This window comes from Clinocottus analis, unplaced genomic scaffold (assembly GCF_023055335.1).
Source record: "Clinocottus analis isolate CAN_PGR_092001 unplaced genomic scaffold, fCliAna1.0.p SCAF_16, whole genome shotgun sequence".
NCBI lineage: Eukaryota > Metazoa > Chordata > Actinopteri > Perciformes > Cottidae > Clinocottus > Clinocottus analis.
In genome coordinates this window covers 9316053-9331757 of record NW_027175887.1, presented here as the reverse complement: position 1 = coordinate 9331757, position 15705 = coordinate 9316053, and the positions used below count along the sequence as shown (strand labels likewise).

The window sequence follows — 15705 nt, the reverse complement described above, 5'->3', positions numbered from 1 at the left end:
TATCATCTTCTGATGACGTCCAGGTTCAACGGTTTCACACACCCCCTTCACGTGATTAACCTAAGTATCTATTTGGTGAAAGCGTACATATTTTACAAGAACTGCTTTGTTTTTGTCACTGACAAAATGGTGCGTGTTCCTTCGTTGCTTTTGCATTTGGCAGTTTTAGGGATAATCTTATAAATCCTCGCTGTGGTAATATAACATGTTTGAATGCATTTTAAGTTATAATCGTATTTCAGGTTTAAAAATGAAAACATGCAGGAATAGTATGCTGTGTCTATCGCGAAGCAATAAAGTGGTCATCGAATATCTGACAGCACATGAACGCACCGTCAGACAGTCCCTCTTCCATCCACCGCGCGCAGGCGGTGCACGCTGCCGTCGTCATCAGCAGATACAGGAAGTAATGAGCGGCTGTCTGGTGAACGGGGAGCAGAGGAGAAGGAGCCGAAGAAGGAAGCGATAAAATAATGACATCTGAGCTCCAACCACCGGCGTACTGTGAGCGGAACATCTAACGTCTGCGGTGAGTGAGCGGCAGCTCGAGACGGTCTCCGCTCGCGCCTGAACGCAGCCGTTGGTGATGGCATCCGCGTTAACCTCTGCGCTGCTGGCAGGACAGGGTGACGAGCTAACGCTCGTACACATACACACACACGCGCGCAGAGGGGAGGTTTGGGTGGGGGTGTGAAGGAGGAGAGGGAGAACTAACAATTCTGGTATATTTACATTATCTTTCGTTGTGTTCTGTTACTTTGTACGCGGTGGTTCATGAATTAAAGGCCCTCAAATAGCAAAGTGGGAATGTCCCAGAGCCACTTGGGGTCTGAGATGGCCCCAGCTGCTCTGCAGATTAAACAATGAATACTTAAATGTCGCCACAGTAGATCAATGTACCATACTGTGTCTCTTCATTGGATACCACCAGCTAGAATGACGTTCTTAGTCTAAAGCACATCTGTTTGGGTGTGCCTTGACATGCAGAGGTTGTGGGAGTCTGACTTGCAGCAATAAGTTAAGTATTTATGGGCCCAACACACACTCTCTGTGTCCTTGATCTGTTTCCTTTGAAGCCAACCTCCCCAGATGTCATCCTTTAAAGGCGGCTCAGAGCAGAGACACTCACATGTTCACATGAGGGAACCAGCAGCTTTGAGAGGGGCGCATGTCAGGACCGGGTCAGGACTACTGGTGTCAGGGAGGCAAAACATCTGCAGAATGACCTTGAGAATCAAGTCATACGTTCACTAATTCATACTAGAGCTGGAACATTTGGTGGAATAATTAGTGGGTCAATAGAAATGCAACAGATGTCCCCTTGGACATTGGGCATTTTTTTATTTTATTGAGCAATGGATAGGTAGAGTATATGAGAGTGTATAATGTTAGATTGCAGTGTTGATATCAAATATATAATAGAAGAACAAAGCTTTTGAAAACTAAGTTGAGACATTTCGCAAAAAATAACAGGGCTAATCTTGTGAATTAAAAGAACAATAATCCTGTGAATTAAATATTGAAGTATATTGCTCACTGATTTATAATTTTGCCCACAATGATGTAATGCCAGAGATATTACACAGACAGTGACCTCATACAAACTGTAATGCAAACTCCCTCTCAGTTGACAACATGTAATGTATCCCGTTGCGCATATTGTCATATGTCCCAACTCTTGAATGTGTATCTTATGCCCTTTCATGAACTGGAAACCATTCAAAACCATTTAGAGTTACTTTCAGATGCTCAGAAGTTGCTTGTTGATTAATAAATAACTTCCTGAACTCCAAACATATTGTTGGACTTGTGCTCAAAAGGAGTTAAATCAGTTATTAACAGATTTCACCCCAATTGAGAGTACGTTTGGTTTATGTAACCGCTCGGCTTGTGTTATCGAGCTGATCTCAGTCCAGTCACAGTACTCGGTGTAAGGCAAGTTTATTTGTAGAGCACATTTCAACAGCAAGGCGATTCAAAGGGCTTCACATAACAATATTAAAACACAATGCAAAAAAAGAACATTTAAAATCAATTAAGAACATTCATTAAAACTGTTTAATAAAAAGCTTAAAATGGAATAAAAGTTGCAGAAATGATTCAGATTACTGATCATATCACAGAAACGGCTTATGTTGGAATCAAATACTTTAGTGGCCGCAGGTTTCTTTCTTACCTCTAAAGGTAGCATGATTTGGGTCATCCCACCTTGCTCCCTAATCTCTAGTGCCTAGCCTTCGGTTGCTAGGATGCATGAAGACTTAATTAATTGTGTTGGTTTGGCCCTTTGGACTCAAACATAATCCTCAGAGTCTAGTTAAAGTTCACGAGCATCGTAAAAACAATCCTTAGTCATGGTTGCGCCACAAGCAATCTGTGAGCAGAAAGCACCCCAGGCAGATTGTGGTGGTCTTCTTTTAAAGGTGGTTAGATAAATCTAATGGCACAGGGTCAACGCTCTGGCAGGAGGAGACGAAGGGGTAAGCCTCTTCTTGCTCTGTTAGTGTATTTTGTTTCAGGTGATCAAGAACTGTAAACTTAATGGCCACTAGTTAGTTGGTGTATTCCAGAGAGGACGGGCTGCTTGCCTCAGAGTGCGGGCCCCGATGTTTCTGCCATAATGGACTGCTGTTGGGCTCGGGGCCCCTCTTATGAAAGAGCCTTTCAGCTTCTGCACTCCTTTTTGGAGAAATGCTGCCATGTTTAGGCCGCAGGAGTGTCGAGCTCCCGAAGCCGATTCCAGAGGTTTCCTTGATTTATTTTGGGAGTAAACATTTACTGCTCCACAGAGCCTGGTGGTGACCCCCTCAAGGTCACATTTGTTTGTTGTGTGTTTCATCAAAAATCCAATACCTGTGTTTAGGAAATACAGTTTTTGCAATATCGTATCATTGTTGGTTGGCAACTTTGGTCTGGGTTTTCCGATTGGATCATTTAAAAAGAAATTAGCGTACTTTTGCTGGTTATTTAAGATTACCTTAATAGTGAATAATGTCCACTCTTAATTCTATAGAACCCAAGAGCTGTCTTCTAATGTCTTCTTTTGTCTATCCGACGGTCCAAAACTCAAAGCTATTATACTGTCATGTGAGACAAATGAAACCTGCAAATGTGTGCATTTAAGAAGCTTGAAACAGCACAGATTTGACTCTCTGTCAATCAATTTATCTGTAAAGTGCATGTCTTTATAATTTGAGGTTTATATCTAATAAAAATAGGACTTTGGCATGTGCTACACCAGCCCGCTGTGCATTTCCTGATATACCTGTTCACAGACGCCTTCCCCTATTTGTCACTCACTGGGCTCCTCCCAACTTCCACGGTGACGTGGTGGCCACTTGATACCCACCCAACCCAAAGCTTCTGCTTCCTGTAAAGTAATGTTTAACCTGGCATGTGGTCACTCCTACGAGCTATACCGGATTTCATATTATAGGCTTCAATGAAAGATCTGCCTGACACCGGGACGACAGATTTTATCGACCAACAGTTCATGGAGAGTATGTGAGTCTCATTGGATTAAGTTGTATCATCTTAATGTTGTAGGCTAAGTCAGAGTTGTGTTTGGACAAGTTATCGGATCATTCAAATATCTTCTATGTTATTACTTTTCTTTAGTTTGTAACTATTTGTGGACACATAGGCCCAAGTCACGGCCTAATTATGCATTCGTTTTTGCTCATGTTGTGTGTCGCAGGATTAAGGGACATTTAGATCAAGCCATTGGGTTTCTCAAAGGGCTAAGCAGGTATTATTTTAACTTTTTTACTGCCAACGGAAATTCTTCTGCTTTATATTGCAGCTCTGTCCATACAGCTCCATTTTGACTTGTTACTTATCAAAAGGATCTAGTAAAACCTGAATGGGGACCTATATATGAGGAGACATTTCCATATTAAACCACACCCCTGATTAAGATGATAAACTTTGCCTAACTTATGCAAAGTTGTTGACTTTATGACTCTTCTACACGGTTGCCATTGTTTAAGAAGTTACATGATCCTTTTGAAAGCTGTGGCTGCTGATGAACAAAAATTACATCGTGTGACTTTGAAGTTACAGTGAAACATAAATTTAAACGTATTTAGCTTCAGTGGTGTGGTTACAAAGAATCAAAAAAATAAAATAATCCTTTAAAAAAACTCTTTTAAAGGGGGAGAAATTTCTATTTTTTTTCAGTGGAAAGAACAACAGACGGATCCTCTTTCAGAACTAACAGACCCGCAGCAGTTTTATGATGACTAGACCAACATAGTCAAATTACACAGTATTATAAAAGTTATAAAGTACACAAGAGACAAAGCTGAAGCACATCGTTCACACAGATATGAGAATGAAAACAAACACATTAAAGGAGAGGGAGACCGGGGCAAGAGGGGAGAGAATAGAAAGCATAAGAGATATTTTGATTATCTTTATGAATACACAAAAAGAACTGATACATAACACAGTAGTATAACTATACAAAATGATTGTGCATTATAACAACAGTTGTGATAAAATCTTCTTTGTGTGTGTTTTTTTGTTGTTTTTTTAAACTGGTGATTCTGGTTTGAGTCTCTCCTGCAAGTTAGACCGAGCCGTAACACAATAGCCTCGCTTATCCAGTCTCAGTGTGCACAGGTGGCACCTTAAACTATTGTATCTAAGATTGTAGATATGTTTAAGTGGGTTTAAAATACATCTCAAAGCAACTTGATGAAGAGAATTAAGTAAGGCCAAAATAGTGAAACAAGCTAATCAGTTTACAGTCTAGCTGGTTTGTATATCTATGTTGGGAACTTGAATAAAAGATGGAAGACAGGAAGAAGCTGTAATCATCTATCAATCAACTGTCAGTGTATCAATAGATGAAGTTTCTTTCCTTTTTGACTGCCTGTTGCCCTGTTTCTCAGACACAGTGTCTCTCTTTTTTGCTTTAGGTCAGACAGGGCCTCTGTCCTCCATGCCTGCTCCCCCAGGCGTCACTCCCCCGGAGCAGAATGAGCTGATGAACAGTCTGCGTATCTCTGTCGGAGGCCTTCCTATGCTGGCGTCCATGGCCAACACCACTGACCCTCGTATCCGCCTTAAATGGAAGCCCATCGTGGTGGTGGCCCTCTTCCTGGCCCTATTCCTGGCGCTCTTCATGCACTTATCCTCGGGTTTGGGCCCCCGCCCCTATGACCCGCACAGGGCCGGTCACACTACCACCCAGCAGTCTGATTCCCGTTACAATGACACCTACCCTCTCAGTCCGCCTGAGCACACGTCACAGGGCACCCTGTACCGCATTGCAGTCATTGCCGACCTGGACACAAAATCCCGTAGTGACAAGGACCTCACGTGGTTCAGCTACATGCAGAAGGGTCATCTGTTGGTGTCCAAAAGTGGTGAGAATGTAGCGGTGCAATGGGATGAGAACAGGGTGCTGCTGGAAAGCCACCTGTCGGAGAAGGGAAGGGGCATGGAGCTGTCTGAGCTGGTGGCGTTCAATGGGAAACTCTACACTGTCGATGACAGGACGGGCGTTGTCTACCACATTGATGGGAACAAGATTGTGCCCTGGGTCATCTTGCCAGATGGCGACGGCAGCGTTGCCAAAGGTCAGCATTACTCGCGACACACAAGCTAATACTCTACTTGATTATTTCAACTTGATGCAACTTAATACTTCTACTCCATTTCAGAGGGAAATACGATACTTTTTACCCCTATGTATTTTTGATAGCTTTTAAGGAAACTTTTCAGATGTCTATTTTTTTTAGCAGAGAGATCTTTTCACATAGTTTGATGTGACTGTTTGAGGCCCTTCACGGTAAAGTCATCCTTTTGTTCATAAAAATGGCAACGATTGAGTATCACAATTTAAGTGTTAATAATACATGTGATATTTTGCTTCTTACGGTATTAACAATCTAATAATACAAGGTATGATAATATTTCCCTCACAGGGGGCAATTTTCTGCTGTGACTGATACTTTAAATGTATTCTGCTGATTAATACTTTTCTAATTGAACTTAAATTCAGGTCTTTTGCGTGAATTGGATTATTCATTTTGTGGTTAATCGCTATTCTCCCTTTAGGATTCAAGGCGGAGTGGCTCGCGGTGAAGGACAAACAACTGTATGTCGGCGGTCTGGGGAAAGAGTGGACCACCACCGAGGGCGAGTTCGTTAACAACAACCCAGAGTGGGTCAAGGTAGTGGGCTTCAAAGGGGACGTAGAACACGAGAACTGGGTTCCCGTGTACAAATCTCTCAAGACTGCTGCAGGCATAGATCCTCCAGGTGAGGCTGCAAATCTGTTCTCGCCTACAACAGCTTTCTTTTTTTGTTTCTCATTGCTTACAGTTAACTGTATTCTTCAAAATCTTCGCAGGGTATCTCATCCATGAGTCGGCAGCGTGGAGCGACACCCTGCAGCGTTGGTTTTTCCTCCCTCGCCGGGCGAGCACGGAGCGCTACGAGGAGGTTGCGGACGAGCGGCGTGGCACGAACCTCGCCCTCAGCTGCTCACCAGATTTCAAGGACATCGTTGTAAGCCGATTGGGTCCACTGAACCCCACTCACGGATTCTCCTCCTTCAAATTTATCCCACATAAAAGCGACGAGATCATTCTGGCTCTCAAGTCGGAGGAAAACGGCGGAAAGATTGCGACGTACATCATGGCCTTTACGCTCAAAGGACGCATCCTGTTACCTGAAACCAAGATTGGAGATGTGAAATATGAGGGGGTGGAGTTCATATAGACTGAGAGACTCGCTTTTGAGGCCACTGCACTGTTCTATTTTGTTTACAATCCAGTCACTGTTGAAGTAACTGTACTCACTGCTTCCTCATCGAGACACAAATCCAACCGTTAAAGGTCTTCTTCAGTACAAGTAGAAGTACAACTGGCTGAGACTGCGAAATAGGGTCCTGTTTTGAGAAAGTGCCAGTCAGCACAAACAATTGCAGTGTGTCTGTGGATCGTCTCCTTCCAGGGACAGATGTGGCCCTCAACAGTACTGTAGCCTTTCTTATGATGAATGTACAAACAATTGATTTATCAGACTGTGATTTCTTTTCTTAAAAAATACATGCACATACACTCTGAAAAGGTTTTTCCCCCTCTTTGTTTCATGTTAAACATTGTGTACACCAAACATGTTCAATGAAATAACTAAAACGTTTTTATTCTGCATAAACATTATTTGAAGGACATTTTGGTGAAAACTTTACTGTATCATGTTTGTGGTGGGATGACGAAGTAAAAAAAAAGCTTGATTCTTACTTTCTGACTTGTCGTTTTAAGTCATGTGACCTTGTTTAAGAAAGTAGTTATTGAATTAGACACTGTCTTCAAACAAGTTGGGACACTTCCACGTACCTCAAATCGTTGCGCAACAGCCACTCTTGCTTAATGCAAAACGAAACTTTGGGAAAGCAGCGGGAATGGAGAAGTGAACCCAGTTTTCAGCAGGACTTAAAAGAGTGATATTTGTCTCACAGACTTCAGAAGAGGAAAGCACATTTTTTGGACGACATCGCTTTGGAACCAGAGGGGACAAGGTAAAGTGTTTCCATTAAATATAAGGGTTTAGTCATTTAGTATTGCCACTTAAAATGTCATGCATTTCATCTCAATGAATGAATTGCTTCATATGCAAAAAGACCAAAAACCAAACTACATTTCTACTCTTGTTGCCTTCAAAACCAACGCAGGCATAATCTTAGATTGCAAGGTAAAGTAGTGCATATTTCTCTCATTGCCTCTTCCTTGTCATCAGACTCTGACGGCGAGGGTTGAAAATGCTTGTGCATCGAAATATATTCACTCTGTGGCTTCTGCTGCTCCTCCACGTCTCTGGAAGTGCAGCGAAGAGGCAACTGTTTGGTGAGTCAAATTGAAGCCTATCTCATGTGTTCGATGAAATATTCTTCCACTTTTACCCAAAAATGCATATCATTGAAAGGACACAGTCTTAATAATACACTAGTTTTCATGATAGAACTGTTTGTGCTTTTACAAATATATTCAGCCCATGCCCGCTCAACACAGATTTTAGATTATCCAAAATGTTTACATGACCTCTCTGCTGTCCCGGCCTTGCTTAATATCCAGGGTCTGTGTGTTCATGCAGGTAGACAAAGAAACCCTGTGCCGCAGGAAGGCGACGTGAGGCTGTTTGACGGCGGCGCTGCCGACGGCCGCGTGGAGATCTACCACGATGGGACATGGGGAACGGTGTGTGATGACGACTGGGACATGGCGGAGGCCCAGGTGGTGTGTCGTCAGCTCGGCTTCCCCGGAGCCAACTCCGTTGTCTTCGGGAAGATCTACAAAAAAGGTGCCTTTCTACTTCCATTCATCCCCCAGCAGAGGGCAGTGACATGATTGTAATGGGAGTTGATACCGACGCCACAAACTCAAGTCACTGTTCAATGTGTTACTGCCAAAACAAACGTGTTCCCTTTCAATTTACATCATAGCGTCAGGACCTATTTGGCTGGATGATCTGAAATGTAAAGGCACGGAGAAGTATCTTTCTACGTGTGCTTTCACAAACTGGGGAGCCACGGACTGCAGCCACAAAGAGGACGTTGGAGTTCTTTGTGAAACGAGTACGTACGGGAACTCTTTTCGGGCCCTTCGTTGCTCTATCAAATGTTCATCCCACTGATTTTTGTGGTTGCAGGCGCAAATGTGACCAACGTTGATTATCTGTACTCGCTGGACCACAGCATCAGCCTGTCGGATGAGCGCGGCCAGATGTTTGACAGCGGGAACAGCTGTGACTTCTTCATCTCGGTCCAGAGTCTGACTGGAAACACGCAGGAAGACGGGACCCCGGAGGTGGTTAATGTAACAATTTGTGCGCACAAGTCGATCCTCTTGCAATTCCCACTCTTCAACGCTTCAAAGGGGATCTCCGGCATCACGGTCGACATCGCCCAGTCTTGCCAACCACATTTCTCCTCTTTCATCAGGTACAAGTCAACTGCTATGATGTCTACAATTTTTATTTTTATTTTTTTAAGCACGTAAAGCACAATCACAAATACATCTCGAAGAATCTAACAAATACTCTACAATCTCATTAGGTACATCTATACCCGCAAGGTGGATGTGAACTCCTCCTCTGCGCAGTGCCTCCACTGGATGGCGTATACGTTTGGGGTGAAGCAGCTGATGGAGGACACAGGCCGTCTGTTCTCTAAAATCCTCCCAGAGGACGCCTCATTCCACACGCAGGTGTCACTCTATAATTATGCCACGGAGACTCAGGACTGGGTCCTCCAAGAGAACTGTGCTCAGTATCTAGCCTGGAACTACCAAAATCTGACCATGTCCCCTGCTTGGACCCAACTCTCCATTGAGCTTCTCGGATCCCTTCTGCTGCGCTCAGACCTGGTGGTGCCCGATGAATATTTTGTGCTTCAGAGTGTGGAGAGCTGGATCACAGAGAAGGGCAACTCGACCAGTTTGGAAACCCAGGTGGACCTGTTGAGTCTCATTCGCTTCCCCATGATTCCTGTTGAGGCCCTGTATGACCTGGAGTCCAACTCTTCTCTCTACAGCACTCATAGGAGTGTGTATCGTGACAACGTCCTGAAAGCCTTCCAGTTTAATTTTCTGCTTTTCAGCAACCTGATATCCAACCCAAAGTTCAACCGAGAAGACGATGATTACCGACCGAGGATCTACACCGCTAAGCCATGGAGCGCTGCTCTACCTCGTCTCCAAACCGACAATAGAAATCGCAATCATTACAATCAATACAATCCTACCACCATCGTTCTCAACACACCTGTCCACAACAGTCTGATCTTTAAGACCAACAAGATTTACTGGGCGTCAAATGTCTTCAGCAACCAACAGGAATGTTCAAATCGAGGAGTGAGATGCGAGTCGTTCCCTTCAGCAAGGCTGGCGCCTCAAAGCGTTGTCTCTCAATGGAGCAACATTGTCTTTCATAATCGTCTTCTGCTGATGTGCCAAGGCAAGTACATCTTCCAGGTTCAGGACTTCAAGAACAACATGGCTGTGAATGCAACCCAGGTTCCTGCCTATCCGTGTCCTGATGACCAGTACAGCTACCGCTTTGTCGTGAGACCGGAGTATGTCTGATCCAAATGCAGGCCAGGCTCAATGTATTCTGATCATGTTGTCTGCTTATTTTTCAATAGATTGCAATGATGCTACAATATTAACTGTGTGATTATTATAATTGTTTTCCATAAATTATCATTGATTAGCTACAAATGTTTCACTTCACTGTGATTTATTTCATATCAAGTACAATTTCCTTCTTCTTTTGTTTAACAGCAAATAAATAAAGTGATATCTAGATCCGTTTCTGCATGTCTTCTCTTCAGAAAATACAAATCTTAATTTTGGGTTCGTCCAAGTGTAAGGGGGCCAAATTAGACTAATCATCAGACTGGTTTAGAGCTCCACTTTGTTGGATATGCAGAACATTGCTCTCTTTCCTGAGCTTTATCTATGATCTATGTCTGCTGTCATGTTGCCATGTTGCTGCTATAAAGCTCACTGCAGGAGAGAAGTTCATCTGTATTTATTAAGTCGAGTAGTGAAATGGAAGCGTGTCAGTGAGCAATATTATGTATTTGTGCAGAAGAAAAAAAGGAAATAAAATGTGTTACAGATTAGAATTTACGGTATTTCTGCTAAATGTTAAAGCTGGTTAATCCAGTTTTAAGGAACATTTTGGTAAATATCAGCTGGACTTGCTGGTTTCCTGGCAAGACATATTCTGGCACATAACTCACTGTAAAATGTTGAAATTACATTTTTACATCCTGTGTTTTCTAAATATAGAACAATAAGATATGTGATAATTTGGAATTTTAAGAGGTGATCAGGTTGTGTTACCTTCAAACGAAGCCAGGCAAGCTGTGTCACCCTGTTTATGAGAGGAACCAACATGCTTGATGTAGCCTTCTAACTAAAATGCAAACATGAGATTATACTGATCCTTACCTGACTCCTCGGGGGAACGAGTTCTATACCACAAACTGCTGAGCTACTCCTTTAATTAACACGATATCTGTCCTGACCTCTTGACCTGTCAGAATGTTTCAGCGTTGCGGATTTGGCTATCCGTTATGTGAAGATAGTTTAAAGTCACATTCATCTTTAACCTCTTCCCCAACAGAATGAAAACAAGTTAACATACTTAAAACATGTCGGATCGTGCGGAAAGGTTTGTGTATACAGGGATCTGATACATGCTGATATTGGTTTCCTCTTCGTGAATCATGGAATCTTTCCAAAGGAAATGTGGTTTTCCGACTGTCTTCAAGTCTCCACACACACAACTGACAGTAACTTTGACAACATGCAGGCCTGCATGCCTGGACAGGTGGGCGAAACAGCCACGCGGTGACACGGTTTCTGAGAAGTGTGACTGACTGTGTGCGCGCCAAAGCATAACGTGACAAAAGATGACTGATTAGATGCGTCGTAGTTCATATATTACATTATCGCTGTGTGTACTTAATAAAGACAACTCCCCCACGTGCACTCACGGTTCAGAATCTTACAAACTCATAGCGATGGCTTCGTTAGACGCAGGAGAGAGTGCTGCATAGCCAGAGTGATTCATAAGTAAATCTCATGCCAGGTTACGTTCACAATGTGTTCCTCCCGGAGGGAAAGTGCGCAATGTCATCACTTGTTTTGCTGCGAGTAACATCTGGCTGTATTTTCATTATTGTGTCATTTTAGCCCACAAATAATTGCCCTGTCTCCCGCAAATGCTTTGTTTGTATGGTTTGTCCCACATTTTTTAATTCAGTATCGTGAGTTTCATGAAGAAGTATTAATCTCATCTAACAACTTAAACTCCAACGCCCACCCAAAATGTTCCCTTCATGTTTGAAAACATGAAGTGTGTTGTGATCACACACAATGGAAGCTTTTTACCGTACTTTATACTATATACTAAATCCACACTGATAATTATGTTCATATCTACGAAGGATCAAATGAGTACATGGCGTGTGAAACAAATAGCGTTGAGCAAACATATAATTATTACCCAACTGTGCAGTTCCCCTCGTACGAGCCAAGTGTTTTAGCGTCTTTAATTTCATTGTTTTGATTTTAAGGCCTACAATTACTCTCATCCGGCTCTTCCAGTAGCAGCAGGCAGCTGTTTTCGGCAACAAAAAGCACTGATAAGCCAATTATACGCTGCCAGCACTAAATCACATACACACCAAAGTTAGCAAGCCGGTACTTTTGTTTCCTGTGGGGTTTAACAGCCAATCAAAGTGCTCGATGCAGAGTGACGCACAAAGAAGACCAAGACTTGATTGATTTTTGGAGTTTTTGAAAGATAATATGCTAAAAAGTGTGACTTTAATCAATAAATTTGCAGATTGATTGATGGATGGATGTAATTGGTTGAAATTGCTTGGTAATAGCTTACGTTAACGCGTTTTATGTTTTGTTTTACAGGAAGAAAAGATAATTGGAATTTGATTCAAAAATACAAAAGATTATATATTTTTTTGGTTATTGTGTAGATATATTTCCCAAACAGCCCATACCTAAAAAATATATTACTGCTGCTTTAACTACGATCAACAATAACGTCCACCTGGCTTGATCAGCGACAATCTTTTTCTTTGCTCCGCTGTATAATTTGTTCATCCGCATCCAAGTCGTTCCCTGGTAGCATTGTAGCGGGAAGGACTGTACAACAATGGACATGTTGCTTCCCCAAATGGCTCTGTTACGTAAAAGTGAAAGTTCCGGTGTCATGTCATTACCACTGAAACCAACTTCAAACACTGATGATGCTCGGTGGACGTTAGCAGCAGACTCATGGTGACTAACTGCAGCCATTGTGACATACTAAAGACCATTTGACCTCAGAGTCTATGGTATTGTGTTAGATATTTCCCTCCTGACCCTGAGGTGAGTTTGCTATAGCTGATTCATTGTCTCACATAGCCTTCAATAAAATACGAATACGAATGCACTGATGAATGGAAAATTATGGGAATTACCCCTGAGCTACAACAGAGATGGTCGAGAGGACGGAGGGCGGACACGCAGTAGGGAATGAATGGTCAAAAAAGCTATGGGTTGGTCAGGTCATGTGGGATGTGTACAGGCACAGGGCGGAGGGGGTGGGAGTCAGAGGATGTGGGTCACTGCCACAGCACCCACCAATTCCCGCAATGAGACCCTCTTTTTCTGTCTTGCCGGGCACTTCCTTTTGAGAGTATTCCTGGCCTTGCAAGTCTGTAATTTAGGGGATGTATGGCCATTCCTGAGCCCCTTTTGGAGTCTGTAGTGGGTAAAGTACACAGGGGGGCCTGCTTACATTGCACTTCTTTGAAAAATCCGCCCTCTCTCAACAAATTCAAACCAAATGTTGATATAATAATCCAGAATTTAACTGGTGAGTAAAAAACCTAAAGGGAGAGTTGCAGTGTGGGAAATAGCTCAGAATGGTCATGCTGTGAGGTCATTTGAAATGTGTTCAGGAGCCGGGGACACGGCGGTGATCTGAGCAGAGACCACCACATCAGTCAGCATCTCAGTGCAAAGGAAGCCGACTGTTTGGACAGGGGGCGGCAGGTTTTACCAAGAAGAAGGCGTCTGCTGTTCCTCTGATGGTTTTAGTAAACTGTGGAAAGAGATGGAGGCATATTTCTACTCATTTGGTCTTGGATGTGTCACTTCCTTTCATGTGTCTTAATTCCTGTTCCACGCCCCCACATCTGTGTTATTGTCATCGTAAACGTCTTTTGTTTCGAGTGACTTCCACTCAGCTTGCGAGTCATACTGGGTTGCAAAATTTCCAACAGTTTAGTAATTTTCCTTATCTGACTGTTTCTTTTCCTAAAAGTGAATGTACGCCAAGATGACGCACAGACGTTGGCCAATACAAAGATGACACTTAATTGGTTGATTCATTTTCCTCTCTCTCTCTCTCTCTCTCTCTCTCTCTCTCTCTCTCTCTCTCTCTCTCCCCGCCTGTTTTTACACAGACATCAAGTGGGCTAACAGAGACCTGTGGAAAAGCAACCAGGCAAAAATGCTCAACTATGGAAAAGAGTGGAAATATTTGCCGGAGTGGCCAGAAGACCGACTTTCGATGGCCAAATATGATGTCAGGAGAGGAGGAAGCCACAGAAGATACAGTCCTCTCTCTTTCCCTCTTCATTATTCATCATTAGCTCTCATTATCAAAAGCGCCGTGCCCCCGCTGTGATCTCTCGTTTCAACGCGGAAGGCCACAAAACCCAAAACTCTTGAGATCCTCAGTTTCCTGCGGTGCTTTTGTAGCGGTGAACTTTCCAACTAAAGAGCCGTCTATTTTTGTGCATGAGTAAGGGATGAGGAACAACTAAAGAATTTGACTATAGCATAATGTTTCTCTCACACAAGAGCGGAGGGGCTTAGGTAGCATAAGCTTAGGGGAATCGCCGCCAGATTGAATCTATTAAATTTAGGGGGGATGATGTCACTTCTCTCCACTGCTCCACTCCTCCACTCCGACTTCCATCATCTGTTACAAACAGTGTTTAATAGTTACTGAAACTGCATGCATAAACACTCTCACTGAATAAAAACCGCAGATAACTGTGCGGCGTGGGCTGGCGATTACTTCGCAGGAATCACGTCAGTATTTTAATAACTAGGAGTCATCATTAAATGTTAAAACAAGTGACAACATATATGTTTAAAGCCCCTTTAATTAACTTTAAATAACAACGTATCAAATGCCAATGTGGCAACAATGTGAGAACATTGGGGGGTGTCGTAGTGATACATTCACAGGGAATTATCACCTGAATCTGCAGCTCAGAACGGCTTTAAGGAGCTTTATAGAGTTTTAGCTTATTGTTTTGCTGTTTGGCTCTCAGCCTTACTGTTTTCTTCACTGTCACTGCTCTCATGGCAAGACTTTTAGCCGCTGTTTTCAATGGATAAGCTCTAAATTCCCACAGCTCACGACCTGCTCAACGACAGACAGAGTTAGTGACACATAACAGTTAATGAACCAGATATTTCAGTTGGTAGAGTTTAAACTGCCCGAGAATTGGGTTTAATCTCAGCAGTGGCAAGAAACACGACCCCATGTGAATGATTGTGTTGCTCCATAACTGCTGAGTCTAAATGTCTGAAACTGCCGTTTGCTAACAGGGTTACCGACATGTAGACGTCAGGGTTATCTTTCCTGCCTGTTTCTGCTGTCGCCGAGGGGACAAAACAATCAGGTTGAAGGCTATTACGTTGCAACACCATTGAGATGCTACAAAAAGAAGGGAAGAACGAGAAATGACGGACGAAAAACGGTTTGATTGTCCAACTTAGTGTCACCACAAGTGTCGTAAGACATTGTAAAGCCACCGTTACAACAGACAGTGTGGCTGACAGTTGAAGGTCAGACGGAGGTCAGTCCTGATATCTACTTCCATCGAGAGAACACTGAGAGGGAATGGAGAAGCTTGGCACTACTCATGGTTTGTATGTTGGGTAAAAGCTATCCGGAGCAGCCGGTTCTCTTTGGGTTGGATGGTGGACTAGTTCTTACTGAGCAGTTGCAAGGCCACTCGGAAGATACTGGTCCCAGTCAAGTTGTTATGCGAAGCTAACCGGCTGCTGGCTGTAGATTCATATTCACTAATTAAACACGAGAGTGTCAATCTTGTCATCCAACTTGGCAAGAATACAATTAAAAGAAGATTTTCTAAAT

At 43.0% G+C, this 15705-nt stretch overlaps 2 protein-coding genes across 2 annotated transcripts; both read left to right on the top strand.

The window, feature by feature from the left end:
• Positions 1–394: 394 nt before the first annotated feature.
• cant1a (calcium activated nucleotidase 1a) lies at positions 395–7239 on the top strand. The gene is made up of 4 exons (XM_068578612.1): positions 395–529; positions 4923–5585; positions 6067–6270; positions 6362–7239. The coding sequence occupies exons 2-4, from the start codon at positions 4946–4948 to the stop codon at positions 6730–6732; spliced, it is 1215 nt and encodes a 404-aa protein (XP_068434713.1). The 5' UTR covers positions 395–529; positions 4923–4945; the 3' UTR covers positions 6733–7239.
• A 153-nt stretch (positions 7240–7392) lies between these two features.
• LOC137786654 (galectin-3-binding protein A-like) lies at positions 7393–10296 on the top strand. The gene is made up of 6 exons (XM_068578676.1): positions 7393–7534; positions 7753–7859; positions 8107–8313; positions 8456–8587; positions 8662–8953; positions 9068–10296. The coding sequence occupies exons 2-6, from the start codon at positions 7775–7777 to the stop codon at positions 10092–10094; spliced, it is 1743 nt and encodes a 580-aa protein (XP_068434777.1). The 5' UTR covers positions 7393–7534; positions 7753–7774; the 3' UTR covers positions 10095–10296.
• The last annotated feature ends 5409 nt before the right edge of the window (positions 10297–15705 follow it).